We start from the raw sequence: 25,130 nt of genomic DNA, 5'->3' as shown, positions 1-25,130 counted from the left end.
ACAGACATTGGCATCATCCATATGAGCGAATCGCGCTCCTGCGATGGAGTGCACACCTTTCTTAAGATCAAGGAATCCCTCCTGGTAAAATTCCACTGGTAAACATGTTTTCAGTGCTGCCTATTGCTTATGTTATTTTGCATTGATCCAAGGACACGTTGGTAAAGAAGATGCACGCATAGGCTAGAATGAGCCGGTGGCGGTGGGTAATTGATAACGTTATCATGCAATTTACTAAAACCCAAGAGAAGTTATGTAGTTGCTTTTGCTGTTTACTTGAGAAAGGGAAGAGTTTTGCCTCTTGAGGTTACCGTGGGTCACGCCGACCGGAGGTCCATGATGACTGTCAACAGGTAGAGACTTGGAAAGCCAGAAAGGTCTGGAAAATGCCATCACGCATTTGCGGATGGCTTAAAATGAGGGGAACCAGAGGAGTCAGACAGAAAGCTTCATTGGAGGATGGATGCATCGCTCCAGGCCTGTTGATGCCAAGATCTCTCTGCCTGACTGTTTGGGAGCTTTCCAGGTACTGCTGGCGAGATGAGGGTGTGCCTTGCAGTGGTGTCAATGGGGATGTATTTTATCTAGATTTCCTTTATTACTCTTGCTACATTTATTCATTAATGCATGCTTTTGGTGAATGGGGGGGTGGGGGGGGGGGGGGGTGGTGTGTGTGTGTGTGTGTGTGTGTGTGTGTGTGTGTGTGTGTGTGTGTGTGTGTGTGTGTGTGTGTGTGTGTGTGTGTGTGTGTGTGTGTGTGTGTGTGTGTGTGTGTGTGTGTGTGTGTGTGTGTGTGTGTGTGTGTGTGTGTGTGTGTGTGTGTGTGTGTGTGTGTGTGTGTGTGTGTGTGTGTGTGTGTGTGTGTGTGTGTGTGTGTTTTTTGCACTCCAGCGTCTAATGTTTATCATTCAGTGCACAGGGGGGGAGAAATATATCCGTGCACTCTGTGAAAAGCAAAACATTGACAATTTTCTCAAAATGGCCCGTCTTCTTTTTTCGCTGTTTTTAGTTTGTTGGTTCCTTCTGGGTTCTTCTTCTATCGGTTCATGTAGATTTGCGCCCTTTGTGAGTTTTGCCTTTGGCAGGCATCAGCCCTGAAGACCGCCCAGGCTCTAGTGTGTCTGGGAAGGCAGGATCTGAGGGAGGGTCCCGAAACTTCACTCTTGTCTGTAGGTGTAGCTGGCCGAAAACAGTTCTAACTGGGCAGCTGGCTGTCTTGCAGGACAGCCAACCCCCAGGTAACTGACACGGGAGTGAATGAATGGGTTCCAGCATGTAAGGCAAGCATTTCTGGACTAATCCGAAGCAGAAGATGAGCAGAGATGCCAGCAGCACCTTCAACAATTGTGGAAACACCAGTAAAGCCCTGCAGCTGTGCAGACCCAGTTTTCATCTCAACAGAGAAGACCCGCCAAGGACAACTTCCTCCCTTAGGCTAGTGGGACCAACTAGCCTTAAGACCTTCTTCATTTTGGGCCAACCCAGATGTCCTGGGGCTTTCTTGGACTGCAGAACACCAATACCCGGGACCCAGGGTACCTGACCATTTGCGAGTGCATTGTCGTGCAAAGTTCGAATCCTGGTGAAACTTTGCAGGCATCTGCGTGGACCTCCAGAGGCAGGGATTCTTCACCAAAAGTCCTCTCATCAGAGTTCAGGACTGAGTAATTGAGGCGAATCCAACCAGTGATATTATTTTCTTCTTGGCACTAAGATAAAGGCGTGAAAACCACAAAGAGCCGCTGGAGTGAGCTGAATCCTTTGTTGCCGATCCTTTCTCCCGAGTGCTGGCGCAGAATCCCGTCACAGGTCCCGCTTTTGTCACCACGACCAAGAAGCAGGAATCTGGGTCTGCATCGTTGCACCTAGAAGGCGACCAGCTACATTTTTATCTTTACCCTTAAGGGACTGTGGGGCTGGAATGGTACTTACCGTAGGCCATTTTCGGTGCTCTGTTTTCTTCAATTGGGAGTGGACCTCAACTCCACTGTGCAGGCCTTATAGCCGGTGTGCTATCAGGAAGGCTCCTCTTGAATTCCTTTATTTTCTACAAGAACCTCTGACTGGTTACTTAACTTTTCCCCTGAAGAGCTTCATCAGAACTGGTGCTCTCCACTTTACTGTGACTTTGCTGGTTTCCCAAAGGTCCGTCTTCCTGATCCCAATGACTTTGGCAATGCTGGTTCCACCATAAACTTTAATTGTGGACACTTCTTTAGTTTGGAAACAGACTGCCTACATCCCTCTGGGAGAGTGTACTTGTTATTTAACTCTGTGTTCTGTATAACCTTTATTTCCGTCCAAACTCAATTTTGCACAGGTAATATACGAGTGTGAGTGCTGTTACTGGCCTTAACGGACGTCACTGTGTGCTGGATATGTAATGCATAGGAAAATGTACTCACCTGCATTATGGTTCCTTCTATAATTTGATTTAATTGCTAAATTCAATGTTATGGTTAGTTGCTGCATTTTAGATCTGCTTGTGTGCCTTGTCTATATATAAATACATATATTTTAATATAACTTTCAGTGAGTAAGTGTTTTCTTGGGTCCATGTATGAAATGATTTCTTTGAACTGCTCTACAGCTCACATTACTCCCTCCCAAGATAAGCCTGGCTGCTCAATCACTCGCCCAACTCATGTAGTACAGGCCTATATTAAGAGTTGGGCCCCTAATACCAAGAGATAAGTCTTATGAAGTCTAACTCCAGTTGGACATTAGAAAAACGTACCCAACACACTCAAATCCCAATTAAAGGGATTATACGCACTTTTCACATGTATATCGTACATATTCTAGGCTGGACTATTTCCTGATTGCACAGTCTCTCTTGACATCAGTTACTGTTACTGTTAGGGAGAATTCTCTGTAAAGACTAATTTCCCAAACCTAGTGAGTCCCCAAGCAGCTTTGCTGGATTTTTGGGGTTTATTTTTTCTCCTGCCAAGAGTGAGACTCTTTTCCTCCCACTCTTAGACATGATTTTCGGTGTTCCTTTGACTTTGTATGTGTTCTATGGGCTATGGGGTCCTTTTCCCCATAGGGTTTCATGTGTTTTTGATATGTGGGTTCCACAGCACCCTCCGTGCAGTAACCCAGGCGTGTCGTAGCGACCCCCAAACATAGACTCCATACCCTGGGACTGACTACTGTCTCCCAGGGCATTTAAAGTCACCATTGGCTTTACTAGTCCCACATTATTAACAGAAACCGGTACAAACCATCATATTGTGGACGTACTGGTCGGGGCAATTCGATTGCCCCAGGGTCTGTTGTTCGAGGGGGCACTGTCCAGTTCCCCCCGACCAGGTTTTGGCTGGTGGCAGTGGATACTACTTTTTATATTCGACCGCAAATATATTCCTATGGGATTTTCCCATTGTTCGAGGCTACCACTTTTTAAAATAGCCTCGAACATACCGCCGGTTTATTAATTTAAAATAAATTCACCGGTTGGTATTTTTTGCCGAAACTTGGTTCCAAAATGGCGTTTGTGTTCGCTTCTGTGACTCCAACCCAAGTCGAGCCCTTTGTTCCACTTTTTGGCGGGCTTCTCCACAGAAGTCTCCAAAAGTGGTGCCACTCTGTCTGGGTACCACAGGGGGCGTGGGAGGGGGTTTAGGCACCCTGTGTACTGAGTTGCCTCGGCAACTCAAGTCGCACTCTTGTGTGATTGGCCCAAGTGGTGAGCCGCCCGGCTCACCACTTAGCATGTTTGAGTGACAGCTAGGCTGAATGAATGGGGGTTTTCTGCATAAAAGCAGGGCTTTTGGCACTGGAACTTCAGAAGTCGCCACAGGACCTAAAGAATCCGAGGAGGGAGAAGCCGAGCCGATCTGCAACAACGACACCACCGGTGGAGCCCTGCTGAACCGTCTCACCACTTTTCCCGACAAGAGAGGAGATCTCCAGCCCAGAGAGTCTTCTTCCTTTGACTGGTGGGGATAACCAGTTTGCCCGTCTTATCACCTTCCTGGACCATCTCGTGGCTGCCTTGCCCGTGCCAAGCACCCCGGCAACCGGAATACCACGGTTTACCATTACCGCGAAGAAAAGGGTGGTACCTTGTAACCGGGAAACTCTGCGGCTGGTTTCTTCCCTGGCAGCGCAACGACGTCCAGCTTTCCTCCACGTCGAGACCTCCTCTTCCTCTGGACGAAACACCGACTTGCAACTGCTGCCAGGAACAACTGCCCCCGCTGGAGCGTTCTTCCCATTTTCAGGTACTGTGTCCCGCCTGGCTTCCCTTGCGACAGATCGTTCGGGGTGACAGTAAATCCTCGACTTTCTAACCTGGGTTAGCCTTTGACCTGTTAATTAACTTTTCCTGACTTGATCTCAATCTTTTGTGAACTATCTACAAAGACTCTTTGGGCATAACCCCACTGTGTGATCCTGGACACATTTTGCTTGCTCTCTCTAAGAGTGTGCCTGGCGTTTGAACTTCCTTGCTCTCCAGTCGACTTTGCCTAAACTGCCTCACTGTGGTTCTTTGGAAAGTATTGAAATTTGTGTGCTTTCATATTTTCGCTCCCTTTTTATATAACTTATTAGAGTGCCATCTTATGTTAACCACTCACCTATGTCTGAAAATAAGTGGTGTTTCTCACTAAGACTTGTCTCATAAGTAATTAGGGTTGTATATATATAATAGTGACTGTATGTTGAAATTACTTACCTCTTTTGTGCTAGTGTAATTTACAAGTGTGTCTTTAAATAAATAATTATATACTTTTACACCAAGGCTCTGGTCAGTGTTTGCTTATTCTACTGTGTCTCTGTACCTATTGTGTATACTCTATATACTGCCTAACTTATCTTGAGAGAAGTCTGACTGCTCAGCCACAGCTACCAGGTAAATCTGGGTGGTACAGACTGCTACCAATTGGGTTTACTGCCAACCACCTGTAGTCCTAAATCTTTTGCAGTGGTCCCTAAGGGAACTGCACAGGTTTCTGCCTAACACTTACTGACTCATTATTCGAGCCAGCCCTAGTCTAAGATCATTCCCCTGTTTTTATGCAATTAAGGTGGGATTCTCAGCAAAGTGACAAACCATTTAGATAGTGTACTAACGATTCTCTTTTAAAGGACACAGTTTATCGTGATGCAATTGCTACTAAAATCAGCCAATACTTTACTTCTGATGATACACCTCTGGAAAAAATATGGGAGGTGTTCAAGCCCACAATAAGGGGGGAGCTAATTAACGAAGCCTTGCAGAGGAAAAAGGCATTGCTAGCTCACAAGGACAAGATAAAGGAGAGAATTTGAGGGCTGGAAAACCAATATAATCAGCGCCAGAAGGCAATTATATAGACAGAGGTTCCATGTCATTTCATCGCAGGATGTTTTTTCACTGGGTTTTTTACAGTGATTTTGTAATGAAAAAACGCATCAAATTTTATTTTACATTTTTGAGGGGGTTACCCCTTTAAGCCCCCATTCCCTTTAATGTTTTATATATTCCCAAACACCCACACCCCATATATATAATTTTCTAACCCCCCCTAAAAAATTAGATGGGTTTTTGCATTAAAAAATTCACTGTAAAAAACACTGTGAAAAAACACCCCACGACGAAAGGACGTCGTACCATAGACAGCTACAGACAGCTAGGGCAGAGTTGAAGGTCTTATGGTCATCTAAAATTTCCCATGAACTATTAACGAACCATCACTATTCTTTAGCACCTTTAATACAGCATTGCATCAATTTGCCTATAAACTAAAATCCCAACAGGCAAGGAAAGGAACTCTGTTGCAGCTCTCACAGATGGGGAATGGATCACGCATATGGCTGAACATGATAAGTTACGCGTTTTCTCCCAATTTTGCGGGGAATTGTTCCACTCTGAACATTTAGAGGAAGATTTGCAGGGCAGCTTCTTGCAGGAGACAACCCTCTCAAAGTTGTCCAAACAAGATAGAGAAGCACTAGACGCCCCAATCTCCTCAGAAGAAGGTATGCAGGTAATCAGGGGACAGCAAGTGAACAAAATAGCAGGTCCTGATGGCTTCTAAGCAGCTTGTTATAAGCAGTTTGAATCTCTTCTGGTCCCACACCTTGTTAGATTGTTCAACAGCTTCCTAACGGGGGGTCAGTAACTCCATCCATGGGGGAAGTGACTGTTGCTTCTGCCAAAACCCTATAAAAAGAAAACTTTATGTACCTCATATAGACTGATTGCAGGGCTTAAATATGACACCAGGATTTACTCTAAATTGTTAGCAAACAGATTAGTAGTGGTTCTCTTTTCTAGTCCATCTAAATCAAACTGGTTATGTCTCCAGTAGGCAAACATGACAATATTCGTAGGGCTATCAATATCAAAGATTGGGCTAAACAGCATAACACTTTGGCAGTATTATCGAATGACACCGAGAAAGCCTTTGACTGGGCCGATTGGGCATAGATCCAGAAAGTCTTACATCGATTTGGATTTGGGTTCAACTTTATAAAGTTAGTACTATCTAACTACATACACCCCACTGCTAGGATCAAAATGAATGGCTAATTGTCTGAATTACTTCCCTTGACAAGAGGCACCCGTCAGGGTTGCCTATCTCCATTGCGTTTTGCCTTAGCTATGGAGCCAATTGTACTAAGGGTCCTTTCACAGACCGAATCAGAGGTATTGAAATCGCTCAGACCCATCATAAGATTTCCCTTTAAGCAGACAATCTATTATTCTTTATGCAGCAGCAAAGCTTCCGAATACAGTCGCTATATTAGATGTGTTCCGGGAAGTGTCCGGATTCAAGATAAACTACTCCAAATCGCACATTCTTAACATCACCACTTCGGACCAGGCGGTGAACATCCTGAAAACACAATACGATTTCCAATGGCCCTAAAATGCTTTTGAATATTTAGGAATTGATCTAACCAAGACGCACCTCCACTTATACCAGCAGAATATCCCTTTGCTCTGTAAAACACTAAAGGATGACCTGGATAGATGGGTACGGCGTGAAATTTCTTGCTTGGGTAGAATTAAAGGTGTGAATATGTCCCTCCCGCCCAGACTCTTATATACAATGCATTCTCACCCTCTGGGATTTCCAAGGGAGGTCTAACAGGACCTGTAAACTCACATTTTTAAAGGTATCTGGGCAAAAAGACATCAAGGGTCTCACGCCACACACAATGACGGCAGCAAGGAATAATGGGTGCTTGGGGTCCGGGACCGGGAAAGCCATTACTAAGCAGCCCAGCTATCTTCATTTCTAGAATGCACATCCTCAGGAGATACTAAGCACTGGGCAGAATTGAAAGAGCAGGATTGTGGGTATCAGTGCAGGATTGGTTTTGGATTTCCCCAAAAGATAGATGTTACGCTGGCTCGATACTGCCCGCCACTAGAATTGCGGTTGCTAACTGGGACAAGGCAAGCGGGAAGTATAGCACGACTACGACCCTTTCCTCACACACCCTGGTGTTGAAAAATCCTGCATTTCCCCAGGCCTGCATCCGCAATGGGCGGATGGTAGGCTGAAGAGGATTGGCCAACTATTTGTCGATGGGCTGGCAATCACTTTTCAGGAATGCAAGCAAAAGTTTTGCACTCTCAGATTAATATGGATATACGTACATACAATTAAGACATCGGATTGAAAATCCCAGGATGACAAATGTAGGGGGCAGGCATTCCACAAAATTTGAAGATCGATTCATAGGTGACCCACCAGACTGGAAAATGTCAACACTATACAAGAACCTTCATGGAAAACATTTTGGTCCCCCACATGATTATATGGCTAAATGGGAGACAGACATTGGTAGACAGATGACCTAGCCTGGTACAATTTTGTACGAGAGCCTCTAAGTCCTCAAAATGTGTACAACTGAAAGAAAACAGTTACAAGTTATTGTGTTGATGGTATCGCACCCCTACGAGGCATCGTCGCATTAACCTCACAACATCTCCAAATTGCTGGTGATGTGGGTTAGCACAAGGTACTCTATCACACATTTGGTCGACCTGTTCTCTCACCCAGCAACACTGGATGGAAGATATATCCCACATTAAGTGGATTGCAGGGATTGACCTTCCGCTAGATCCCCTAACAGTTTTATTGGGCAATGTCGACCCGGGTGGGCCCTATAGGCTTTCTAGTGAAGGAGCCAAGCTAGTATCCCATCTTCTGGTGGCTGCCAGGATAACTTTGGCCAACAACTGGAAGGGCAGCATGACCCCGGACATACGTGAATGGTGGGAGAGGATATTGTTTGGGCTGGCCAATGATAAAAATCGATGCAGCCAGTAGGGTGAGATGCAGACATATTTGAAAACCTGGGTTCCATTTATTGAATTTGTGCAGCAGAATAACTTTCCGAATGTGCCTCATAAACCTCATGACATGCAGGCTTTTATGATGCTATAACTTCACAATATACATGGTAGCTACCCCCAGAGAGATGACTTCACGTGTTATATAGAGGGTGTCTTACAATGTAGAAGCTTAATGCATGATAACACAGACACCTTACAATCTGGTGACCTACACATATGCATGCAATATCCCCTTTTTCCTCTCTTTTCTTCCTTTTTCTTATCCCTCCTCATGGAAAATGTTCCTTAAGAAACCAGGCAGAATTCACTTGCGCATATATTAAGTCAGACTGTATCGCTTAATACGACTAATGTCTGTCTTGTTGGCTATGCCATGTTCTAAAATCCTACGTTATTTGATGATGAAAATCCTAATAAAAACAGGATTTAAAAACAAAAAATAACAAGGGAATGGGAGGAACCAGGAAACCATAAACCTCAGCAAGCAGGATGACACCCAGCACTTTGCATAACTAAGTGGAGTGTCCTAAAGACACGTCCCAACCCTAGTACATGCGAAAGGCCCTAGACTTGGTCAGCACCTACCACATAAGGCAAGATAAGGGAAACAGCATTTTCCAGACGGTTACATTGATGTACAACCCTTAGCCCTAAAACACACTTATCCTACATTTTTACCTCGTAAGGCCTTAGAACATTATTGATGTCCAGTCACCTTGCATTATACATGAAGGCTACAGAGAGGGTAGAACCACAATAATCTTTAGCAAGAGCTTCCAGGACTCAATGAACATTTTAGTAACCATTACCTTTCTTGTCCATTTCACAGAAAAAAAGAGGGCCTGTCGTAACAAACAAGCACCAAAGTTCCTTATCAGGATTTTCACATTCACAAGTTCTCACTTCCTGACCTTGCCTGACCATAGTAGTGGGACATGTCAGGTACAATTCTCGGGTGTGAGTCTGTTTTCTCGCAGAGCGGGCTGTCCATGTGAAAGTGTTCATGAAGAGAAAGGAGGGGTAGGGGAGGTAGACTTCCTTATCGGGTAAGATGGGGTAAATGTGAAACAGCGAGGGGGATACCACGTCTCGCCATTAGGTGTCCCACTCCCCGAAGACCCCTCACCCAGGTGATCCTCCCGCACTAGTCCACCCCCAAGGTCTGGATCCAAAGGCGATGGCTGTGCCCTGGCCACCTGAGACAGAGACCCCGGGGGACTAGCGGGTGAGACACCTGGTTTATCACAAGACCCAGGTGGCCATTCACAGCAACGGTGCTGACACAATGCAAGAATCAGTAACATTGAATAATAGAGTGGCAAGTTTCAGGAGTGGCGTCTGAGGTGTGTGGGGAAAGAAACTGAGTTAAGAAGGCACAGACAGCTCCAACAACCGATAGGCCACCTGCTGAAGCAGTGGTGCTAATTTCAATGTAATGGAGTTAAACTGCAGTGGCACCATCGCCTCTAGTGGGCAGTTTCCATAGGCTATATCTCTGCCTCGAGTTATTTCACAAGAGGAATAATCTCGGAGTACAAAGTATCTTTGGGACAGTGAGGTTGCCATTTCATTTCAGTAAACACGGAAAGGAATTGCTCTTGGTTCTTTATGCTGTAGACAATATAATGGTGGAAGTTAAGACTATTTGCAAAACTATTTATTGAAAGGTCTCGGCTGAAGTTACCAGTTGGGCTTAGACCAAGAAAAGGTTGATTATGCAATGCGCTTTATCACTTGGAGCACTGGGGAGGATACTAAAATAAAGAAATACAGAAAATGGAAGCCCTGTTAACTTACAAGAGCAACAAACAAGTTGTGGTCAATTGCTATGGCCAGGCCCAATCATATTCCATAAGTATAAGGTTGAGCCACAGGGTAAGGGAACAATGGATACTTGGAGGACAGTTTCACACCTTGGACTTACCTTTGGAATAAACAGCCTTGAGCGATACATGGAGAACAATGCCTGACACGCAGACCCCAAAACCCAGCCAGTTCAACCAGGTCATCTCATCACCCATCAGATGTGATGCCAATTGCAGCGTGCAAAGCTCCTGGGGAATGGAGAAGAGAGATGCGAGCAGACAGCAGCAAGGTTAACATGTTATTCAAAAATAGGGCTTCAAGCCTCAATGCGATGAATACCTGCATTCCTCATCCAGATTGGTTTGTGGAACATCTATGCTACCCCTGGAACATGACATACTGAAGAAAGATTGTTTTTAGGGAACCCCCTGCCAGTAACAAGAGGATTTGATTGCCAGCCTGTGGTGATGCAAAATTAAGTCAGATTTGACACATTTTAATTGAGGATGATTGCCTGTGAAGTGTGACTCCCCACACAGACCAGCATGGCTACCATATGCTGCTTACCAAAGCTGCAGGTGGCAAGCCAGGACCAACTAACACCAACAATAGCTATGCCCAAACAGCGTAATTATCATGCCATTCACATTCGTGATTGCTCATTCTGGTGAAGCATGGCATTCCACAGTTGTTCTTGATCCTAACATAATCCATTTGGATTAAGCATTGCTACTGGTAATTAAAGACTATAAAATCATATGCTTCATTTTTCTCACTAAGCCACTGACATGGCCTCTATTTCTCTTCTAAGGTCACACTTCTATGCTCTGTTACTACTCCCTCACCTTCCACACCTGCCCCTGTTCCTTCCTCTCACTCTCTTCTATGACCTCATTTCATTATATTTCTAATGCTGACAGTGCCTTCTGTTTCCAGAGCTCACCCTACCTCTACCCCTTCTGACCTTATTCCTTCTAGTATTCCTAAAATCTATCTGTCTCTAATGCCCTACCCTCACTGCTTTGTCCAATACTTTTCTCTGAACTTTTCCTTCAACTTAAAAACCCCTCATTTTTGCCCTAATGTTCACCCTATATCTATTCTCCCTCATCTTTCTAAACTTCTTGAACGTCGTGTTTATTATCATCTTTCTTCTTTTATTACCACCAACTCGATTCTTACCATGTTTTCAATCTGGTTTCTGACCCTGTCATTCTACTGAAATTGCCCTTTTTTTAAAATTACATTTGTTACTCGCCCAGACCCTTAGGTAACACAGCGAGGTAGTGTCTTTCTTTCTGTCTGAGATTCACTTCGGTCTGCTCGCTGTGCAAAGCACTCCTCTCTTTTGATCCTTCTGGACTTGTCAGCCGCCACTGATAATGCCGACCATTCTCTTCTCCTTTCCTCCCTCTCTCCTCTCTTGGGTTTACTGGGGCAGTCTTGCGCTGGCTCCAATCCTACCTTTCTGATTGGACTTATTCTGTCTCTTGGGCTCGCAAATCTGCACCTACCTTTCCCCTCCATCATGGTGTCTCTCAAGGTTCTGTCTTGGGTCAGCTTCTTTTCTCTCGTTTCACCTGCCTTCTCATTTCTACAATTTCACCTTTTGGGCTGCCTCACCTCTACGCTGACGATACTCTGCTTTCCCTATCATTTTCTGAATTCTCTTCTTCTAGTCATGCTACCTTAACTTCTTGTCTTCTGGCTATCCAGTCTTGGCTGTCTGATCACTATCTCATTCTCAATGCCTCTAAGACTAAGGTTCTTTTCTTTCCAACCTTAACTATTCCTCCTTCATTGCCCCCTCCCACAATCTCCTTTTCTCCTTCCTCACTTCCCATTTCTCCTTCTGCCTGCAATTTGTGAGTCTATCTTGATCATTCTTTTTCTATTCATATCTCATCTCTTTCTCGCTCATGCAGCACTCATCTGTTTAATAACCGCAAAGCTTGACCTTTTCTAACCTTTCATGCCACTAAGCTGCTAATCTCTTCCTTTATCCTTTCCTGTCTCTTCAAATGTTTCTGCCTTCTCTTTGGTCTACCCATCTCTTGCCTAAACCCTCTAAAGTACATCTATAATTCTTCTGCTCTTTTTCGCTTTCCCCACAGGATTTAATCTCTCCAGCACTGTCTACACTTCAATGGCTACCTTATCACTCTGGTCTTAAATTTAATTTTTAATGTCTTGTCTTAAAGTCACTCCATAATCTTGCCCGCCCTTATATGTCTTTTCTGCTTTCATCCTATTCCCCTGCTCCATCTCTCAGTTCTCCGTCCCAATTTCTTTTGTCCGTACCTCGTCCCCTGAGTGCACAATCTGGTTTCCTTTCTTTTTCTCTCTCCCACCTCTCTTTCTTCTTATCTTCTTTTCCATTCTGGCATTAAGAGGCATTTGCTTTGCTCATCCATTTTGGTTTTTATGGCATTTTACTCCTTGATTTGTACTGTTAAGCGCTTTGGCGTAAAGCGTTCTACAAATCAAAATAAACAGAAAATAAAACAAGCAAACACTAAACCTAATAAATATCTGTATACAAAGCCACTGCTAGACAGACTAACATCTACCCAGCTATATTTTCAGACAGAGTATATGATAAGTAAGTCCTTTATAAAGCGCCTTTACACAAGTGTTTCTAGATGCTCAATATAAAACTGGCGCTGTGGATGGAGGAAGTAGGATGGTCAATTACCTTCAGAATTCCTGCAATGGAGAGTGTGAGGCTGGAGGTCTTGGAAACCAGAAGAAATTCAGAGAAGCCAAGCCCAAAAGCAAGAAAGCCACCAATGGAAAGGACACCACACATCTTCAACATCATGTGAATATCACTGGACCGGAAGAGTACCTCTGAGGTGGAAAGATGGAGTCCTTCCAGTTGAAAGTATAAGGAAAGCGATAGGGGGAGAGAGAGCGAGAGAGCTGGTAAACAGGACATAAGGGCAACCGATCCACTCCTGAAAAATCATTCATGAAAAGGCACTAAAAGCCAGCTTCACAGTACTTAGTCATTTACTCACTGTAGTGTCTCTTGTAATATCAATCCTGAAACATTATTTTTCCAATTTGAATATATTTCACATGAAAGGTAAATCAGACACACACTGCATGCACTGGTTGCCTATCTGCCTTTCACTCAGAGTAGAAGGATGGAAGGTGGTATTAGCTTGACTAGAGAAAGCTGAACTATAGACTAATATTGCAAGAGTCACCATTGTGACTAACCTGTATGTCCATTGACCCTTCTCCAGGCTCTTGGGAAAGTTTCCAAGCATGAACCGATGGCATGGAAGGGTAGAAGAGGGCTAGACTTTTTTATATTATAACTGTTAGGTCAATTTTCTTTGTGTGAATCTTACCATCTGCCCCGTGCCTCGCTCATTGCTGCTGGATTCCCTGGGATTTTTTTCATTGCCTCTGATGGTGAGAGAGACCTATTTATCTCACTCGCCTCCTGCATGTACTTTGTTTTGGGGACACTGGACCCTTTTTAAGGTTCCAGTCGGAGGAGACCCCTCCCCTTTGTTTTGGCATCCATTATTCTCCAATGGCAGCCCCCCTCAACTTATATGGTGCACGGCCAGGTGTCCCTATGGCCCCTTTTGCAATGTTAATGTTAAAGGTATTTGTATCGCGCACTGTCACCACCGAAGTGGTCCCCAGGCACTCTGGCGGATTGGAAACAGAGGGTGTGGTAAAACAAAAGGGGAGTGTGGCGTTAGTAGGGTGTAGTGGTGATAGGAAAGTGGAGCATTTTGATTTCCTGTTGGCAGTTTCAGTTCGATTTGCACCGTTCCCTGAGCTGGAGTACAGTTTTCGGGTCGGCGTGACTTCCCATGTGCTGTTGTGAGGAGTTGTGTTGTTAGTCTGTTGTTTAAATGTGGTGAAGTGTGTGCGGAATGCTGTGCAGAGATGTGGTTGTGTGAGTTTCTGTATGGGAAGTGTATGCGGAAAGTTGAGGTTATAGTGTTGGGTTAGCAGGTTTTCCTTACCTCTTTGTGTTTCTGTGCTTAACATCTATGATTATCCTGTGTGTATGGTATTGTAGTTTGTCCGCTTAGTTGGCGGACATGTTGAGGAGTGGCAGTTTTCCTCTGTGATAATCTAGAGGTATGTCTACCCACCTGGAGCAGGCAAGTTCTCTGCCCTGTGCTGGTGAGTATTGGGATAGAGGGTTGTGGTCAATCCCTGCCCGTCCCTTCGGGGTCCTTACCTACCTGAGTTTCCTCTATGGACCAGCTGTGTGTGGGCAAGGGTTGTTGGGGTGTCCTCCCCCCAAACTTTGGTTAGGGTAGATTATGTTAGACCCAGTACACCCAATTTCCTTTTGGGTGTACTGGGTAGCCCATATTTCTATCAGTGCAGGAGTAGACACCTCCATGTTATCACATGTGATTTTCCCTTCTTACATGGTGTGATGTGGGGGCACTGGGTTCCCCTTTCCTTTTTCCCCCAAAACATTTTTGCTACTTTCCATGCATCCTATGAACAGGCCAGTGGCAGCCATTACATGTTTACCCATTTCGTGGGTGCATTATCACACGTTGCCTTTTTTGTTGCAATAAATGTACTTGAGAGGAATTTTGAGTATATGGTCCTCTTCTCCTGTTTAAGATGGCCATCCTTATACCTTACCAAGTGGGGCGAGACGGTCCCCTTTCTTCATGCACCATGGCAAGCTTCTTGCAAGAAGGCTGCAAAGGCTTTCTCCTGTGTGTGAGAGCTGGCAGGAAGTGGGGAAGAGGGCTGTCTGGCTCCAATCCACATTCCTCAGGGAGATTGGGTGTTGCTTTTGCAGATTCTGGGAAGCAGGCTGTCCACTATTGGACAGCCACCTCCAAGTTTGAATGTTGCAAGTGTCTTTACTGGAGGGCTGGTAAGGGTCCCAAACCCAGTTCTGGGTATAAGGAGACGAGCTGGACCCATAAATCAAGCTGATCACTGGAGCTGAGAAAAACCGAAGACGACGATCAAGGACTACTACATAAACCAGCATTAGCCAATACCACTGCACCATGAACCCTCGAGCATGTATTAGACAGGGAAGACCTCTGCAAGATGCCATCCTCCATCTGCCTGGTGGGACCAATCATTCACATGTCCTGCTCGAGGTACATCACTTGTTTCTGGTCGGTGGAGCATGGATCATTATATTTTCTCTGCAAGACCCAGATTCAACTGTTCATTGCTGCAAGAACTTCTGGCTGGCAAAATGGTTGGAACTCATCGTGGGCATCCTGGAGGCTCTGCTATGATGCTGGACATACACTGTGTTGCCCACCACCAGGAGACGACTGCTGGAAGACTGAAGTCCTCCCACTGAGTGCCTCCTGACCATGCCCTGGGTCAATGCAAGGTGTGTCTGTCAAGTAGTCCATGAGCGTCTCTCCATCGTGGGACTGAATCTGGGTGTCCCCCAACTGTGTAAGGACTCCATAGCAACCTAGGGACAATCACCCATTAACCCATGCACAACCTGATGACCCTGCATGACTGTTCAGATGGATTTTCAGAATCAATCTTGAGCGTGGATTCTGAGAGACCAACCTATTATGATGAACAGGACAGACACTGAGGTCTAGCCAATGCCTTTCAAGGTGGAGTAGCAGAGCGGTAAGGCTTAGACTCAGGATGGGGCGTGAGAGTGGTTTAGGGCTACAATGCGACACACACACAAAGCACTCCAATAATTCCAGTTAAAGTAATATTAAAATATACACTTATTTATTAGGCCTTTGAATACCCTCTAAACACATACACCTCAGGTAAGTATTGTTACTAAATTACTATTGAATACATATATATGTGGATGCTGTAAGGAACTCAAGGTGGCAAAAGTAAAGACAGACAAGTAATCGCAGTTCAAGGGTGTTCATTAACCTGTATGCAGGTTGGAAAAACCAATCTAAACCTAAATCTGAGATGGGAGCAAGCGTCGACCATCAAATGAAAATAAGGCAGTCCTTGTGGCGTTGTGTCAAATAAAAAGAAAAGGGGCCTATACTAAAACACCTATTGCCAAACCTTACAACTAATACAAAAATGATCTGGGGTGGTTTTCAAGAAAAAGAAAGAAGTGTTCACAAATAATATGTCATTGCGGTGGCTTGGATCTCCCTTCCCCACGTTTTGAGCATGGGGTAAGATGGGATCTTGGAGCACAGCACACACTCGAGCTTTCCGAGCACAAGTCGACAGTTTCACTTGCAGCTATAAGGACCGTCGATGGCCAAGTCTTGTTTCTCTTGAAAGTCTCTTGCCTTCGAGGGCTGAACGTATTCAATAACAAACAAAAGTTCCTTCAACAAAATGAAAGTTTGTTTCCTGGTTTCACTTAGGGTGAGGGTTCTTCACCCTTGGGTCCCCCTCTTCCGGGCGATGACCCTTTTTCTCGTGGTATTGGGCGATTGCTTTTCACCCCTTGGATCTCCCTCTTCCGTGCTTGGATCCTAAAACAGTTCCATTCGATATCAAAGCCTTCGTGGATGTGGTTTCCTGGTCCCGAGGGCCTGATAGGTTTACCATGGAAAGAACTAACTAACAAACACACAATTCGGTTTACATATTTCCCGGGTGATGGATTCACCCCTGGTTCCCCCTCTTCCGGCATGCAGACCCCGTTTTGATTTAAGCCCCCCTCCACCGGGTTTCCCTGTGGCTTTTCTCGGGAGATGGATTCACCCCTGGGTCCCCCTCTTCCGGGCGCAGACACCTCTTTGCTTTTCTAACATTCGCTACTCAATGTCTTTTTAAAGAGTGCCAGGGGACATCGCTCTTCCGGGTTCACTCTTGCCAACTTCACATTCACTTATACTTTCAATGTTCACGGGATTCACTTCCCTTACTTTCGTTATAGTTCTTAGGTCAAAGGTTTTTGACTGTACAGGGATTTTGCCTGACCTCCTGTATAACCACTTTGACCTATCTTGGCGACTCTCCTACGGCGTTCTGGTATCTGTAATTTTACTTAGACAGGGATTGACCAGGGTTTCTCGGAGCAACACCCATGTGGTACCGGTTCGCTTTTGCAGCTGGTCTCCCCTTCACAATGTTACAGTTCTTTTAAACTTCTTTCACTTTGCCACTTTCATTCACCACAGCCCGGTTCTTATTGGCTCTCCCTTCGACTCACCAGCTGTGATGAACCGCTTGGCTTTCCTCTTTACTGGAGTCAAGCCCAGTACCACGGAAGCAGGAGTCTCCCTCGCTCGAGCTTTTTGGCGTCGATATGCTCTGTGTACCGTTGACATCTGCTGCAGAACACTTGGGCTATTATCCTCGATCTTACGTTTATTTCAGCAGAGGGTTTGCGGGGTTTTGACAAAAAGGGCAAAGACATGTCTCTCCTGGTCCGCCTCTCAATATTTTCTGCCTTTCTCCTCCTCCTGTACTATCGGCCTGGATAGCTGTCTCATCGTGCAGTCTGCCTTACTCGTACGGTGCTCACTTGCTCCACCCTTCAGGGAAAGGGGCGTCAGGTGTGTGTGATTCTAAGAAATTGGCTGACTAAACCGGACCCTTGTAATGGGACAGGTCAGGTAAACGGCTCTAGTGTTAGTCTGTTCTATGGTGTGTCGTGCAAAAGTGTTCATGTCAGAAAAGGGGTGGCAGTGGTTTTGAATATCCTATGTGGTAGGATGGGGAAACTGTGTTGAAAGAAGGGGGATACAGCGTCACACCCATCTGTGTCCCACTGCCACTCCCCGAGGACCCCGCCATCGAGGTAAGCATCCTTACTGGTCCACCCCCAGGAACTGGATCCAATAGCGATGGCTGTGTCCTGGCCACCTGGATGACAGATCCCGGCGTTTAGCCAGGGAGACTCACAATGCCCTGTTCGGGGGGTGTACTGTATACAACCTGCACTTTACCCATGAGACAGTTAAGCAACAGTTAGCATAATCATAAGCAATACTTTCAATAACTGTGTGGTAAATAAGTGAAGAGTTAGAAAAACAGTAAACATAGGTAAGTCATCAAGTAGAAAAATAAAGTAAAATACTTATGAGCAATCCTAGACGTATATCCATAATCCTCAAGTCCTGAAGTGATATGAAATGAGGCCTTGTGCCCAAGACTCACAAGGTCCACAAGTTATACTGTTCAGTTATATTTGTTATTGGATTGTGTGATGCCAGGGGTTGTGGGTATGGGTTCCAGAAATCAGGAACAGTTCAGATAAGTGTCTTTCTCAGTCCCACTACTATGGGGAAGGCACAGAAAGCGATCATTAACCAGACCACCACCCATCTCAGTCAGGCAAGGGAGAGATAGGGCCATGACATTTCACCCATGTAACCCTCTACAGTAAGGGGGGCAGGATTACATAGTATAACTTACCTCCCCTTACTAAGAAGTTTTCAGGGACCAGGGATACCCAGATCCGTTGGACCCAGTTAATTCTGCAATGTGTCTGGTTGAGGGAGGTCCATGGGAAGTGCATGCAGAGGTCAGTTTCGGCACTGGGTTTGGGTCCAGCTAGTACATGGTTCATGCTACAGTGATACAGTTCTGAAGACTTGACATTTGGAAAACCTTTGTACGAAGAGATGCAGACTTGCACAGGACAGGCTACCTCAGGAGACCTCCAGTACATGAAGAAAGCGGCACTCGGCGAGTCACCATGATCAGGCGCCGACAGGCGTTCTTTGGTTTGTATACAAAGGAGCAAGCCCTGTACAGCTTCTGTTTGGGCTGGAAGACTTAACATGCAATAGCAGGCAACTCATATAGTCAAGTTGAAGATCCTCCAAGTTCCAAAAAATGCACTTTGAACTGTGACAGCGGCAGCAAGGTAGCCCGGGGGTGAGATGGTCAGTCCACCGGTTTGACCAGCGATACTTCCGAAGCCTCAGCAGACAATGATACTTGAGCAGGTGTCGGGACTGGCTGTACCCAGTGGTTCAGGGGTTGAAGCACTGAAAGTTTCCTTCTTGAGATCTGGGCACAGAAGCAGGGCTTCATCAGGACTGGGCTGCAGTTGATGCTGGTCAGCTGCAACGGCCATCCACAGGTCCTCAGCGGGCTGCACTTCTTCACAGGGGTCTGGGGCAGAAGAACTAGTCGGACTAAGTCGTGACATGTTAAGTGTATTTTATTTAAATAATAAAAACGCCTATCTAGCCCTACTACTATGAGGACGATTCCCTGCCTATCAAGCAAACTAATGGTGCTCATCAATAGTCTCAAATTAAAACGTTCTTAAAAAAAGTAATGTTAGGGGAGTTTTCCTAAAGTTCCACATGGAAGTAAGACTTTAGTAAGCTATCCAAGTGGTTTGTAGATCCCCAACTCTTAGTATCAGTCTGAACTACTCAGACCATGGTAGAGTGGCAGAGCAGTCAGGCTTAGCTTAAGAGGAAGATGTGAGGTATAGGTAATGTGAGAAACCTGAAGGTGTCTCACTTGCTAGTCCAAGAGGATCTATCATTCAGTTGGTCAGGACACGGCCATCACTATTTAATCCAGTTTCTGGGGGTGAAACAGTGCGGGAGGATCACCTGGATGGGCGGTCCTCGGGGAGTGGAAGTGGGACACTGATGGGTGAGAGGCGGTATCCCACTTCTTACAACACCTTTTCCCCATCCTACCACGTAGGATACTCAAATAATCTATCCCCCTTTCCGATACTAACACTTTCGCACACATCGAAAGACGATGGACAAACACCAGAGCCTTTTACCTGACATGTCCCAACAAAAGGGTCAGGCAAAGTCAGGCAATTGACCAGAATCACGCACAGCTGACGGCCCTTTCCCTTCCCCACAGGGATAAAAGATGGAGCACAAGAGCACAATACGAGCAAGGCAGACCGCACGACGAGAGAGACTAACCCAGCACGGCAGTTCAAGAGGAGGAGAAACAGAGCCACAACCGAAAGGGTGACAAGGAGAGACACGACTTTGCCCTTTCCATCACAGTCCCGTGCAACCTCCGTGGAAGGAATCGTAAGACCACGAACAATAGCCAACATGTGTTGCAGCAGATGTCAACGGTGGACAGGGCCCCTCCTCTGCTGATAACCACGCCTGGGAGAGACGCTGGCCACTGTAGTACCGTCCTTGACTCCAGAGGGAAGAAAACCCAAGCAGTTCATCACAGCCAGTGAGTCAAGTGGAGAGCCAATAAGAAACCGAACTGTGTTGAACAAAAGTAGCAAATGGTAATTGAAGAAAGTACAAAGAACTGTTAATACGAGAGAGGAAAACCACCTACAGCAGAGTCAGACACCACTTGGGTGCTCACTCAGGAAAATCTGGGCGATTGCCCTATTGTTGAAACTATCATTAACAAAAGGCCTTGGGAAAGGTGCAAGAAAGGGGTCAACGTGGTCATACAGCGGTCTAGTAAAATCCTCTGTACAGTCGAAAGTCTTTGGCCGGCGTATGATTGTAAAACTAAGCGAAGTGAATCCTGCATCGTAAGAACTGTTCAATGAATTTGGCAAAAGTTGGCGAGAGTGAACCCGACGGAGGGATGCCAATGAAAAGGGGTCGGAGTCTGAAGTCCCAATGAATAGTGTGTTGGCAAGATTGAACCCGGCTGAGGATGTCCACAGTGAAGTGTTTAAAAAGACATTGAGATTCGTGAAGACATCAAAAATCGTGAATGTCACAGAAGTGAATTGATAAAGGCTGTAGTGAACTCGACGGAGGGAAGCAAACAATCGAGAAGGGTCTGATCCCGGAAGAGGGTGATCCAGGTGGTGAAAAGCCATCACCCCACCGATATATGAAAGCAACGGAAGAAATCTTTTGAATACAAGCCTGAGTGAGCACGACAGAGGGAGGCTGCTATTCGAGAGGGTCTGAGCCCGGAAGAGGGGGACCCAAGGGTGAAGAATCATCATCCAAGTGTAATCAAAACAAGAACTTTTGTTTATGACTTTGCAGAAAGGAATTGTTTGTGGATCTGAGCCCGGAAGAGGAGTATCCAGGGGTGAAAAGACATCACCCAACATACAAGCAGGAAGTAACTTTTTGTTTATTATTTTGTAAAGCATCAGGTCCTCAGAGGCAAGAGACTTTTTGTAGAAAAGAGACTTAATCAACGAAGGTCCTGACATCCGAGGAGCGGAACTGTCGTCTCGTGCTGGGGAAGCTCGAGAGTGGAGAAGCTCCAGCGTGTGCTGTGCTCAGGAGCCAGCCTTGTGCTGTGCTCAAAACGTGGGGAAGGGAGACCCCTGGCTACCACATCCTGACTTATCTTTCATCAACACTTCTTTCTTTCTTGTGAATATTATCCCACACACTTTTGTATTTAGTTGTAAGGATTGGCAATAGGTGTTTTCTTAGCATAGGCCCATTTATTTGACAAGACTCCACTAGGACTGCCTTATTATTATTATTTGATGGTTGTATCTTGCTCCCATCTTTGATTTAGGTTTAGATTGGGTGTTTTTCCAACCCGCATATACAGTTTTATAAACACCCTTGAACTGTGATTGTGTGTCTTTACTGTTGCCACCATGAGTTCCTTAAAGTAAGTAAACTGAACCTAGTTAGTAATGCACATCAAAGAATCACACATACATTTATATTAAAATATGGATTTATTATATTTACACAAGCATCACTGTTAAATACTTAGCACAATAATGCAACACACCTAGGTATACTTTACAATACTTTCAAAACGCCACTTCTAAATTGGTAGTTGCTGTACGTGCACAATTGTTGCAGGAGTTTCGGTAATAACGTGCACCCACAAAGTAATACAGTAATTGCATTTGGTCAGCATACACCCACAAGATAGTGACTTTTGGGAAGGAAAACAGTTGTTTAGTGTTATCCTATCAGAGCTTCATGTTCTAGACACAGTTTCCCTGCACAGCAAGCCTTTTAAAGTCAAAATGCAACCCTAGCTAAAAGGCAGTTCGGAGAAGATTAAAGTCTTGAAAAGCAGAAGTCAAAAGTTCCTGTGGATACTTTCTAATCTCTAGGAAAGAAGATACAAGAAGACTTAACCAATGTTGGAGACCCTCTTAAAGGACTTGCTAAAAGGACACCAGCAGCGGATGAGTCGGAGGTAAGAAGGTGTTTCCCTGGACACCTCTACTTGCACTCCAACGCTCAGGAGCGACTTTCTGGAATAAGGTAAGCGATACCTTTTTCCCCCACAGTAGCTTACGTTTGAAGTAACTGTCTCGAGGGAGGACCACTGGCATGTCTCATCAACTTCTTTGGTCACTGCAGTTTTGGCACCTTTTCTGCAACACCAACGAAGGATGCGATTCGCCTGGTAAATCATCTTAGGTTCGTGCAGTCCCACACTCCGACTATGAGGTCTGGACGAGTTGGATTGCGTCTCTGGGAGGGTCCTTGAAGGCTCAGCAGAGTCTTGGGAGCATTCAGCCTTTCCACGATGATGGACTCGAAATGGGCAGCAGGCCTCCTGGTATTGGGGTTCTGCAGTTTTGGAAACTCACCGAACCTTGGGAAATGGCGCAAATCCAAGTTCGTCTTGGGACTGGTTGCTCCCACCAGTCAAAGGGAAGGAGTAGTCCTCTTCATAGTTCTTCTGTCGCACAGTACACAGGGTCGGGACAGCAGTGGTTGCTTTACAGTGTTGCAAAGGGTCTGCAGGCGTCTCTCGTCATCTTCTTCAGTTACTCTTGCTTTTCACTCATTGAGCCAAACCTTTTATATAGTTCGAGCACTCACTCCTCTGCAATCTTCCTCAGCAATTTACAGAAAGAGGCGTTTGGCTGTCTAATCAGGACAGCCAGACCCCCTGTGGGAGCAGGTCTCATTCAGGCATACTGTCAGCCAAAGGACAGGGGGGTGGAAAACTCCTCCCTCACTTTCTGCCTGCCCAGACAGTCTGGAGCCTAGGCAGGGACACCCAAGGGTTCCCACCAAAGGCAAAACACACACAAAAGGGCTTCCCCCTCCTAGAATGGTAGAGGAAGGGCTGACAAAGAACAACCATGCCAGTAATGGCGACAGAAATAAGGGATGCCCTAAGCTGGTACTTGGGAGCCCCTATTGTGCACTACGGAGGCTATGGACATAGCCTGCGGTAGAAAAATCGCACAATAGTTGATAGAACACATCCACTGCCACCAGCCATAACTAGGAGATTATCCATTTGACTAAAAAGTCACAGGAGCAGAGAGATGGGGGATACAAGGAATCCCTTTGACACTCCACATAAGGTGGTGTGTGCCAATCTCTCAGACTAACATTTTTGGAGAGATATTCTTAAAAACTGTAGTTACTCTAGGATAAAGAAAATGAATCTCAAAGAAGAACCCTAAGGGTCCCCAGCAACACTGCCCATAAGGAGCTGTGTGCTGCAAAAGTAAAATACAGATGCCTTTAAGAGTTATGGAGGGAAATAGACTCCATAGGATAGGTACAATACAAAGAATACGTTTTAAAAGTCAGAGCCCATAAGAATAAATGAGTGGAAAAAGGCTCCACTCATTCAGGATTTCAGAAAAAGGTCCAAATGTCCAGCAAAAAGTGCTGGGGGTCTCACTCGGAGAGGGGATGAAGCATAACAATAATAAATCTTCCTAACACGCGTCCTCCCAGAATAGGGACAGGAGGATCCAATCCACTCCTGGATGGCTCTCTTGATCCAGTCAGTCATACTTTCTTATTCTTATGTTGGATACCTGACTTGTGCTCAATAGTGAAGTCAAAGCTTTGTAGGCTTATGGACCACCTAAGCAATTTTGGGTTTTCTCCTTTCATATGCATCAGCCATTTAAGGGTTGGTGGTCAGTTTGTATCCTGAAAGTAGTTTCATAGAGGTATGGTCTGAATTTCTTCAGGGCCCATACAATAGAAAAACATTCACCTTCAATTGTGGCCCACCTGGTTTCCCTATCTTTAAATTTTCTACTAATAAAGCGGATGGGGTGCTCCCTGCCTTTGCTTTCAAATTGACTCAAGACTGCTCCTATCCCTTTGTTGGAAGCATCAGTCTGGACTAAGAAGGCTTGAGTGTAATATGGAGCTCTCAGCACTGCAGCTTTACAAATGGCATCTTTCAGCGCCTGGAAGGCTTTTTCAGTGTCCTCATTCCACTTGACCCTTTTAGTGTACTTGGGAGCGGATACAGTATTCAGACGAGGAGTTATGGTCCCATAGTTCCCAATGAAGTTCCTGTAGTAACCAGTAAGTCCTAGGAAGGCTCTTACTTGAGTTTGAGTAATTGGAGTGGCCCAGTCTTGTCCAGCCTGTACTTTGCGGGCTAAGGGCTTAATCCCTCCTCCTACCTCACGACCAAGGCAGACTACTTTACTCTGACCAACTTGCTTTGATGGTCAGATTGACCTGTTGAAGGGCCTGCAACACATGTCCCAGGTGGTCAAGATGTTCTTCCAAGGTAGGGCTGAACCCTGTAATGTCATCCAATTATGCCATGCAGAAGTTCTATAACTCATTCAGATTATGGTTAACCATTCTCTGGAATGAGGCAGGTGCATTCTTTAATCCAAAGAGCATGACCTTGAACTGGTACAAGCCTTCTGGGGTTGAGAATGCGGTCTTCTCCTTGGACTGGTCAGTCACGGCAATCTGCCAATAACCACTTGTCAGGTCAAAAGTACTGACGCATATTTCCCAGTTTATCCACCAGTTCTTCTGTCCTTGGCAAGGGATGGGAATCGGCTTTGGTAACTGCATAGAAGGCCTGATATATTCTCTGTGGACTAAGTTCCTTAGTTCCTGCCTTTGGTACTAACACAACTGGGCTAGCCCATGGACTTGTGGATTGTTCAATCACTCCAAGGTCAAACATTTTGTTGACCTCCTCCTTGATGTGATTCCTCACATTGTCTGACACCCTGTAGCGCCTACTTTTAACATGTACACTATCACCAGTGTCAATGTCATTCTGGCCCCAAGGGGTCAAGCCTGGTGTAAGTGAGAATAGAAAGGCTAAGGGAGCTAACACATTTTAGCACTCCTGCTGTTGCTGTATTGTCAGATGAGTAGAACATTTTACCCCTTCTACTAATCCATCTGAAGGCTGTTCCCTTAGAAGATCTGGGAGAGGTTCACTGTCCTCT

General features: G+C 45.5%; 1 protein-coding gene across 3 annotated transcripts in view; it reads right to left on the bottom strand.

The window, feature by feature from the left end:
• The window catches only part of SLC35C2 (solute carrier family 35 member C2), an 805,952-nt gene that overhangs the window by 261,835 nt on the left and 518,987 nt on the right, over positions 1–25,130 (bottom strand). For all 3 annotated transcript variants that reach the window (XM_069651204.1, XM_069651206.1, XM_069651205.1), the window contains 2 exons: positions 12,804–12,979; positions 10,227–10,356 (listed from right to left, as the gene is read on the bottom strand). In XM_069651204.1, coding sequence (XP_069507305.1) covers positions 10,227–10,356; positions 12,804–12,979 — 306 coding nt within the window. The remainder of the gene's footprint in view (positions 1–10,226; positions 10,357–12,803; positions 12,980–25,130) is intronic.

This window comes from Ambystoma mexicanum, chromosome 3p, assembly GCF_040938575.1.
Source record: "Ambystoma mexicanum isolate Mex_15411 chromosome 3p, UKY_AmexF1_1, whole genome shotgun sequence".
NCBI lineage: Eukaryota > Metazoa > Chordata > Amphibia > Caudata > Ambystomatidae > Ambystoma > Ambystoma mexicanum.
Note: the sequence above shows the minus strand (reverse complement) of the source record. Positions and strands in the feature narration are given on the sequence as shown.